This window comes from Morone saxatilis, unplaced genomic scaffold, assembly GCF_004916995.1.
Source record: "Morone saxatilis isolate NCDOM2014 unplaced genomic scaffold, NCSU_SB_2.0 Contig3, whole genome shotgun sequence".
In the NCBI taxonomy this organism is placed as follows: Eukaryota; Metazoa; Chordata; class Actinopteri; family Moronidae; genus Morone; species Morone saxatilis.
In genome coordinates this window covers 3,808,858-3,819,121 of record NW_023339873.1, presented here as the reverse complement: position 1 = coordinate 3,819,121, position 10,264 = coordinate 3,808,858, and the positions used below count along the sequence as shown (strand labels likewise).

At 39.3% G+C, this 10,264-nt stretch overlaps 1 protein-coding gene across 1 annotated transcript; it reads right to left on the bottom strand.

Moving 5' to 3' along the window:
• Positions 1-6,908: 6,908 nt before the first annotated feature.
• LOC118337473 (cytochrome c oxidase assembly factor 8) lies at positions 6,909-9,304 on the bottom strand (the record flags this gene model as incomplete). The annotated part of the gene is made up of 3 exons (XM_035674525.1): positions 6,909-7,056; positions 8,794-8,884; positions 9,169-9,304. Coding segments are annotated over 3 exons (357 nt in total), but the record flags the coding sequence as incomplete, so codon positions are not given.
• Between the last annotated feature and the right edge of the window lie 960 nt (positions 9,305-10,264).

Below are 10,264 nucleotides of genomic sequence, written 5' to 3'. Positions count from 1 at the left end.
AGGGGGGGGGGGGGGACAGACGCTCCAGGTGAGACGAGCTCTGCAGAAACAGGAATCTTCAGAGAAATGAACTTGAAGAAAGAGATAATATTAACCTCAGATTTTGCACTGGAGAGCCAAACCTCAATTTCACAAGAATTTCCTGATATTGTTGGCACATTGCCAAAAGGCTGATAAAGAAAGAACATTAGAGTTTAACTCATTCTTTATGTTTAACTTGTTAAATCAACAACAAATAATGCAATTCTGTTCTTATGAACAGCTACAAATAAAAGATTTAGGGCTCCAATGAAGTTATTTTCATTATAAACAAGCTGATTGTTTCCTCTACTGACTGATTCATAATTTGGTCAATAAAATGTCATAAAAAGTCTGAACAACCATCCAAAATCCCAAATATTCAGTTTAATATCAAATGATAATATCTTAATTGTAAGGATTTGATCCCATTTCATCTTCACTGACTAAAATGATTCACTGATTAAGTAGTTTCCAGTTAATTTGATTCACTGGATAATCCTTCCACCACTAAAAATAATATTTATCTTATATTCTCTTTACAAAATAGCTAAAAGTAATAATAGTCATTTTCTGGGAGGAAATTACAACAGCCACCCAAACACTTACATTTCTACCAACCATCATTGAGAGTATTTAATTATGTTGCAGAGAACAGAAAAAGTGAAAGTGACTGGAGAACTTTACTTACTGTTGTTAGTAATCTACCAGTTAATGAGGAAAATGTTTTCCATTCAGCTGTCAGTCCCTTGCTGCTGCAAATAATCTAAAATAACCGATAAGCAGAGCTGATCACACAGCTCACTAAAACACACATCCTTCAACATCTAAGTATCAAAATAAAAGTTGTTCTTAAACTGTGAATTGATCCTTTCTGCTTTATACTCTAACAACACAGAGCAAGGTCACCTTTCAACCACTGGAAACATCCCAAACTGCAAAGAACAAGACAACAACCATCGCCGCAGGCTGTGTAATACAGAAGTGAAAGTGACAGGGAAAAGCCTTCCTTCCTGTTCTGATCCAACGTTGTTTTATTTCTGGCACCAGATGAATCTCAGAGCACGCAGCCCCACAGGGAAAGACAGAGAGAACTATTTCTGATGTTAACTTTTGAAATGTAAATAGCTCGCTTGAAGCCGAGCGCCCCCGGGGGGGGAGACGCCGCAGATACGAGGAAGATGGGGAGGCAGAGGAGAAATGTGGTGGCTGGGTGAAGGGTTGGGAACAGCGGTGAAGAAGAGGAAGAGTTAAGTGCTTGCTCCGGGCTTCGTGCGTGAGGAAGGAGCCGGCAGCAGGAAGAGCTCGCGAGGAACAATCTTAGTCAGCGATGTGTGGGCTGATGGTCATTAGACGAGCTGTGAATCACAAACACGTGTAAAGAGAGAAAGTCTCAAACACACTCTGAGACTCTGAATCTGAAATGAAGACAGATCTGCGCTCAGGGACGATAAATGAACTCCATGTAGATGTGTGTTTGTGTGGCTGTTGTTCTACCTGTATCCTGTATGAAAACATTTTCTATCTGCTGCTCACACACTCACACAGTTGGTCTGTTATAAATAGCTGTAAGAGCTGTTTATTTATAACAGTTCACATCCACAGATATGGAGGAACATTAACATTCATTTGGAGTTGTTTCTCTCTCTGGCTACCTGACAACTTCACGTCCAGCTGAGCTCGTTTGCACATGAGGTCATGTCAGGAAGTCGTTTTCTACATCGGAAGCACGATCACAAACCGAGAAACCACGAGGAGCTTTAACAGAGAGCCAAAAGTTGTTGTTCTTAAAGGAGGAAAAGTGATAGAAATGGACCAAATAAATGCCAGAATAAACATCTCGTGAAAACTTCTGTGGACAGGGCAGCAGCTGAATGTAACCTATAATAAATCTATATCAGTGTAAGTACACTATATCCAGAATATCTCTTAGTTTGGATCACTAAAGTCACACTAACTAAACAAACAACCTGTGTTCTGCGAGGTAAAAAGCAGTCTGGTGAAGAGAACGGCAGCCTTTGACACCAGATATTCAGTTTGTACCTTTCTCTCAGAATATTGTTTAAACACGGCACAGACTTTCCTCCATCTCTTCACACGTCACTGAAATCACATGAAAACTCTCCTTTTAGCTTTGTTTTGCCTTTTTCACAGCTAAATATTCCACTTCCTTCCCCCTTATAGTCTCTAACGTTGCCCGTGCACCATTTGGTAGAGTAAAGTGGATTTATCTGAGCGTTATCGCAGAAATTGATTGATTAAAGCTGCTTTTAAAAGGATCCTTCACATGTTACAGTCTTTGATATTACTATTCCTACAGAACATCAGCCTCAGTAAACAATCAACACTAGTGTATCATGTGACGACATTAACAGGCTGAGAAAAGGGTTAAATCAGGGAGTCACGGGACAGGACACGGTACAGCTGAGACACAGGATGGGACGAGTAAGATTGGTATAATGGGACAGATTTGGTCCCGTGTGTGAGGAGGAACACTTCTATTTATTCTAATAGTTTATGTGAATTAATCTGCTGCTGTTAAACTATGTCGTCACCTCTAAACTGAGTCGCAGGCTCACTTCCTCACATGACAAGAGCACCAGTGGGTTTTTATTTTTTATTTCTCTGAGTGGGCTCTGGGCGAGAGATTAAATGTATCATCTGAATCAGTGAAGTAGTTTCAGGATGCACTGATGTACAGAGACAGTAGTGGCACCGCTCGATGCTGCAGCCCCCCGAAGGCTGAGACACACAGAGAGAATATACGGGATCCTTTACAGACTGTGACTTTGATCTATAACTTCAGACTCTCCACAGATTAAGTTTCAGGTTTAAAGAGTGCGTTACCAAAAACTGGGTCTCGCAGTCCGCATGAGTTCCCCCTGATTTCCATTTTCTGTGTCTCTAACAGACATTTCTCACAGCTGAATAGCATCGTTTCACAATGTTCGGCTTACACCAGAGGCATTATGAAAGAGCTGGCTGTCTGATTGACATACGACAGTGTCGATCTCACCGCGGGGGACGTGATGGCTGACTATTGGTTTGACAGAAATTCAGTTTGAAATAGAGAAAGTTTCTCTGGAACAAGAACAAGAGCTTCCAGGTGAAACCTCAGCAATAACTTATGTGTTTAATATTTCACTGAGGATCCAAAGTGTGTGAAGGAACATTTCTCTCCTGTTCAGGATGTTTAATGTGTGTTTAGGTTCAGTGCTTTCTTATATAACTTCCACTAAATGTAAAACTCATCTCTCAGCATCATTTATGTCCTCGTTGACATTTATTAAATACACCTAGCTCAAACTGACGGGGCCTAATAAAACCGCTCTGTAATAAATCCTTCAAGGTTATAAAGTTCAGCTGTTTTAAAAAGGTGGCGGATGTAGTTTGTTGTTATACTGAGAGATGTTTCTAATGCTTGTTTGTTCTATAAAACATCAGAATATAGTGAAAAATAATTTCCTAAAAACCACAATGTTTTATCAGACCAACCGTCCCACAGTCGTTTGACAAGTTAAAACCAGGATTTTCTGTCTGTTTTGTTTAATAAATGACTAAAGACGATTAAATAATTATCAAAATAGTTGCTGAATCATTTTCAATCATCAACAAATTGATAAAAGTCTGTCCGCTTTAAACAGCAGCACAAACTAAAGCCTCCAAAAAGACCACAAAGGTGAGTCAGCACCTCTCTAAAACTGTTATAATAACCTTCATGTGTTGGTTAAGAATATAGTTTAATACATTTTTAAAACTCTTAAACGTTGTGTTTCAGCCTCTTAATGCCGTCTAGAAAGTGTAAAACTACAAATCACACCAGTAAAGCGAAAGTGTCGGGTTTAATCGGGCATCGTGTTTTAGTTTCTGCTGCTTTCTATGCTTCACCTGCAGCATTACAACAAAAATCTGCTGTGACAACACATAATTATCATTTCCCACCAGCAGAGAAAGAACTCTATAAAAAGGGTCGACACTCAAAACCTCTGGGAGCTCTGAACCAACAACAAGCCGTCTCAGGAGGGCAGAGGGGGGGTCAGCCTGGGGGAGGAGGAGCCCTGCAGGTTGTGCTCCTGTGGGTGGGTTAAACATTACAGAGCAGCAGAGTAAACTACAGATTCAGTCAGCGTTCGTTTGGCCACAGCACAGGCTAAAATGTTATTAAACAATTCCAGGACGACGAAGATTATTTCCAGGATATTTGGTCATTTTAATCAGTTTTTTAAGTCAAAATACTGAAACTGCAACGCACGCGGCAATTATTTAACCGCAGGAACCAGATAAAATGTGTGAATAAACATTATTATAATGAAGAGCTTTAGAGAGTCTACACATCCTGCTCTCCAGATTTAACAGAACGTGATTGTTTGCTACAGACGCCACTTCACCGGGATTTTATTGTTTTTTCAGTGAAAATGAAAATGAATGAATCACAATATGATGTTTTTACTATATCGTGCAGCTCCAGTTTGGACTAGTCTCTAAAGTTCAAGGTTTTCCAGGTTTCCCAGGACGTGTAGGAACCCCGTCCTGTTCCAGTTTGTCTGTCTTTTAATCTCAACTATTCACGATTAGTGGGAATGCTCATGTTTGCATTACAAATTAAAATAAAGACGCACCAAACGAAGGTGTTTTGTTGAACCTGGAGGTCAGCGAACTGCAGAACTGTGATATAATGCTGTTTAATCACACATTTACAGCTTCTCTCATCAGATACTACACTCGTCCACAGTGACATTACCTGCACAGCCTACAGTAAGTGTGTTTGTGTGTGTGTTGCTGTCCCTGGTCTTCAGATCCTCCAGCTGTGGGTCCCACACTGAGCTCCACTGTCTCCTCTGAAGCTGTCAGCTCCACACAGGCAGCTCTTCGCAGCTCTCAGCTCCCTGCTCTGAATATCAATGAAAGCTCTCTTACCACAACACAATTCAACATCAGCACTGTCTTTTGTCCTGGCTACCTCAACCTAACACACGGATTAACCTGAAGAACCAGTTCACCATACCTTTCCCCGCTGCCAACTCCGAGCTAGCGCCTCTCACTGACAGTTCATGTGCTCACCGGTGGCGTCTAATTCCTGCAGTCAACGTAAACAACCCACCACATTTTTTTAAAAAGAAAGGGGGGGAGGCAATACTTTTAAAAATTATATAACATTAATAACGCAAAGTTGCGGTTTGACGCAGTGACACAAGAAGAAACACATTTTTTATTTAGTAAGTGGTTGATTAGCTAATGAGGGGTTCCAGGAGATACACGGAGCCATTCCTACCGTTCTCTAGGACATCCGTTGCCGATGTAGCTTGACTTGTAACGCTCGTCCTCCTCCTCCTCCTCCGCTTTTCCCCCCTTTTATCTTTTATTTTTTTAAAAGACAGAGGTGTGTCCTTCCTTTCACCGACAGCAAGTGTCGATACGTATTAAAATATATTAAGTTATTACAAAACAAAAGCACGATTTCCAGTGTGTTGTTGCCGTTGGAGCCGTTGGAGCGTCACTGCATCAACCCGCCGTTAATGATGACCAGCCTGCTACATAGTTAGCCGCCTAGCTTTTAAAACCCGCCGACTCTTTTTAATGTTTGGTTTTTAATCGGAGCCGCGGGAGGAGTAGAAGAGCCGGTCCTCCGCTGCTTCCATGGCTGAACTGCTAACTGGAGAGCGGCTTCATGAAGAGAGAGGAGGGAGCCGAGGAAGAAGATGACAGCTCTCCCCCGCGGGTCCGAGTCCGGCTGCGTGAAAATGGCGTTACCCCGAAGCCCCGCCCCCTCCCTCTGCCATGATGTCATCGGATTAAAGCGGAAGCTGCGGGTCGAAGTGGAGCAGCCAGATTTATTGATTACTCTGGTTATCGATGCTGATAATGCTGCTGGTTTCTGTGGTTTGGTTGGTGTGCAGTGTAAGTGTTTTAGTAGTGGATTGCTTAATAATAAATCTGTGACTCTAATGTCTGCTTTACCTGTAAACTGTTTACTATTTGTTTACTTTTTTCATTGATGAAATTAAGTTTATTTTTTAAAAACATCTATTAACATCACTGACCTACCTCATGTACATAAAGAAACCTGCATGTAAGTGTTTATTCCAGCATCGTTTGCACTCTGCATCATTTTCTACTGTCTTGTTTTGTTTATATATATAAATATATAACTTTAAATAGCTTATTATGTCTATTTTATTTATGTGTATTCATTTCTGTGTATGTACATTAAGAGCAACGTAAAAACTGGAGTCTTATTCCTCAAAAATGATCATTTAAAACATAAATATCATCACTCAAACACATCGACCCATGCAATGCATATTGTATATACTGTCAATTAATCAATTACTTGTTTTGGCCATATTTTATGAGCTACTGTGACATTTTGTGTATTAAAACTATTAATCTGCCTCAGTCTATTTAAAGCAGCAGTGGAGGAAATATTCCTTAAGTAAAAGTCCTGAATTTAAACCTTCATTTAAGATATATTGTCAGTTTCTCTGCTGTCTGCAGATATTAATGCAACGCAGCTACAAGATAAAGTTAAAAACACAAATCAATTACTGAATTAATCAGAGATCCTGAGCATCCAGTAAATGCAGACTGGTTGTTAGACATGAAGTGCAGCCTAGCTCCATTTATTTAATTGATGTTTAATTTTCTGCTGATGTGAAGCTCCTTCAGATTTCTGACTGTTTTTCAACGTAATGCGATTCTAAGAAAAGACGAAGAGACTAAATAAATCAAATCAACAGCTCATCTTCTTCTTTGTCTTCAAGCGAGCGGCGTGAACATATTTCAGGAGCTGAGGGGGGATCTGATCGAGTCAACCACGCACCAGAAATAGAAGCAGAAAAGAGACAAATCTCCCATCAGATCAGATAAAACAGCAGTTTAAAACAAAGACGGGAGTGTGGCTGAATGTTTTATTTCTCATCAGGAGGTTGGAGGTTGTTTTTCTTGCCGCTGCGTCGATCAGTAACCGTCTTCCACATGTTGTTGAGGGCGACTCGGGCCATGAGCAGAGTGATGGTGAAGTTTCGCCGGTACCATTCGCTGGACGTGAAGAGGAGGGAAAAGAGAGAGAGAAGAGTGTAAAAACCTGATTATTATATCAGAATATTCCTGTTTACTCGCACTTAAACTCTTTTGGACTAACAATCTGTGGACACTATCACCTTTTTGGTGTCATATGAAAGCAGAGAAATAATAATCATCACACTGAGAAATACATTATTTATGATTAATATGCTAATAACGTATTAACAACCCCCACAGATGTATAATTTCACTGCTTTCGTGGGATCTCACACTGGATATTACACAATATTGTACTTAAACATTGTGCTGCGTAAATACGACATCAACACATGGTACAGATCTTCTTATATCGGGTTATATTATGATTTTTCCTCCAAATACAAAACATTTTATAGTATTTCATCTAATGGTGACATCATATACCAATATTTACAGCTGGAAACTGATTCAGGTCCAAATTTTGACATTTTAGTGCAAATTTGAATGTAAATATGAACAATGACGGCCCTCTACTGGTTGAAACCTGCTATTACAAATTAATTTCACTATTGGCTGAAGGGACGAATGTGGTGGCAGCTTTGGTCACAACCAATCCCCCCCACTTTCCCCACGGACACTGGAGAATTATCTTCTCTGAGCCTCGAGCTTAACTAATGTTACAACACGAGAACCACACAGAAGCTTTTCCAAACGGCCATGAATGTGCTTCTAGTGACCGTCAAAGCTCGAGCTACAGTAGCTGCTAACCTTAAAAACATGAACAAATACTTCAAAACGTGGGAATAAATGTAGATTAACAGCCATATTTCACGGCACAGGACAAAGAAATAAAAGGTTTGTTTTTGCTTTTTTGTTAGATTTTATATTTTGGACAAAAAGATTTCAGGTTCTAGTGATTGTAAGGGAACTTTTCGCCACTACCTGCACTTTATACACTCATATATGCTACTAATAAATATATAATTAAGAGATTAATGAATGACTAAAAATGTCCTTTAGTTAGTTGCAGTTAATTTCAATTGTATTTAACTTTTTGGGTGGGGTTTTCTTCATCTCTGCTTCCATTGATGAGCATTATTCTGGTTCTTATGTAAATTATTATCATTAACTGTGAAATATTAGTAATACAAAGGACACAGAGACGGTTTTAAATCCCAAATAATGCTCAACTAGTACGACAAATATAAGGATTCATTAATTCATTTTAAATTTCTTGATTTTGGCAATATATTTTATTGTTCTTCAAGTATAAAAGACAGTATAGAACTAAAAGTTTATTGAATATAGATCTTCATCAGGCTCATTTTCATCATATTTCTTCCTCCTGAATCCCTCTGACCTCCCCGTGTAGGATTAAAAAAAGAAATAAAAGGTTTGTTGTGCCGGTGGCTCGTTTGTACAGTATGCAGATTATAAATGAACTGAGCCAAGAAAGCAGTAACACCTGGGGAGAAGACAAGTTGTTATTCCCTTTAGATTTACTCTCACCTGAGACAACAAGAGTTTAAAACTCACTGAAAATAAAAACCTAAAAGCAGAGCTGATGTGTGCGGGCTGGAAACCTAAAAGCTATGTTATTATAAAATGCTAATTCACAGAAAGCTCTTCAAAGCCGGCGATGTTTGTTGTTCCCTTTACACAAGGTACAGTATACACCAGCGTCGGTCGAAGCCCACAGCTCCCCGCGGAGGGACGTGTTCCCACCCTCCCCGGCGGCACCGGTGGGAGACACCCAGCTGCAAAACAACTCACTTGTTATAATTTGCATGTCGTACTCGGTTTGTGTCCAAGAAGCTTTTGTAAAACACGGCCATTTCTTCGCTGTTCAGGGTCCTCCGTCGTCCTGAGGGGGAGCGAGGAGACAAACATTATATTCTCATTAAGATACGTTTCCTATTTAAATCACCAGCTGCTACATAAAATCCCTCCAGCTCACTGTGGCTTTGTCAGTCTTAAGTCTGTCAGGCTTCATTTCTAACATCTTCTGACACGTGTTATGAGTTTTTAATCATATTCAAGAGTTTAATCTTCTTTTCTGAGTAAAGCCTTTGCACCGGAGAGTGTTTGCTGTGCACCAGAGTCTTAACCTGCGAGTGAGACATTAAACACTTATGCAGAGAAGCTCACCTTGCTCGTCACGCACAGTCAGGCCTTTTGCGTTCAGTTGTGAAATGATGAAAGCCTCCTTTTGCTGCAGGAAGCATGAAAATATGTTGTTATTTTTAATTCTCTCTTTAGATTTTATAACATATCTGCTGCAGAAACAAAATCAAACAATTCAAAATGAAACAAACAGAGTGGTCTAAGCAAGTTAGAAAACATATATAACATGTTTTATTTTGTACTGATACCAATTTTAGAGAGATTATCAATATATAATAATAATTATTGAGCTGGAATCAAAATAGGCCGCTGCAAAGGTACTCAGAACTGCTTTATTAAACAAATAACTTTATTAAAGAATAAATAAATACATCAGTACTGTAAAAACTACAAGACCTTTTACGTTACATATGAATAAATATCGGTTCATACTGGATGACATGTACGCCAAAACAGTACCGATATGTCTCCGATATGCCCGTATGTACCGATGTATTGATCTGTGGCAACAGCAAACGCTACAGACTGAATCAGAACCCTGATTATATATAAAAAGGTTTTAATATTAACACATTCAATTAAAAATGTCTTTAAATATCAAACTCAAGGTGTTCGATTCTGAACATAAATCCTGGAACAAGAAGGGGAATCAGTCCATTCTGACATATATATTATAATTATATATATAAAATTATATTATATTATATTATATAATATAATAATTATAACACATACAGGAACCAGTACAGGAAGCAGACGTACTCTCACACTGAGCTCTGTTGTGTGATGCTTCCCCCTGCTGGTGAAATAAAGACTCTCCTACATAAGAGCTGAGCCTGCAGAGACTTCATTAATAATGTGAATGATGATCTGCCTCCACTGAGAGGTCAGAGGTCAGAGGTCAGCTGTAGGGGCAGCTGTCTGGAGCCTGCAGGGACTCAGAGGATCAGAGACTGTCGTCCTGCTACTGTTTCTGTTACAGGTTTTAGTTTTTAATTTGAATCCATCTGCCTTTTTGCACTACCATAAGTATTGTATATTTTATATTATTGTATATTTTATATTTTATTGTCTGTTGTGAAATTGAATGTTTAAATTTTAGTATTAGGAAATGTCTGTT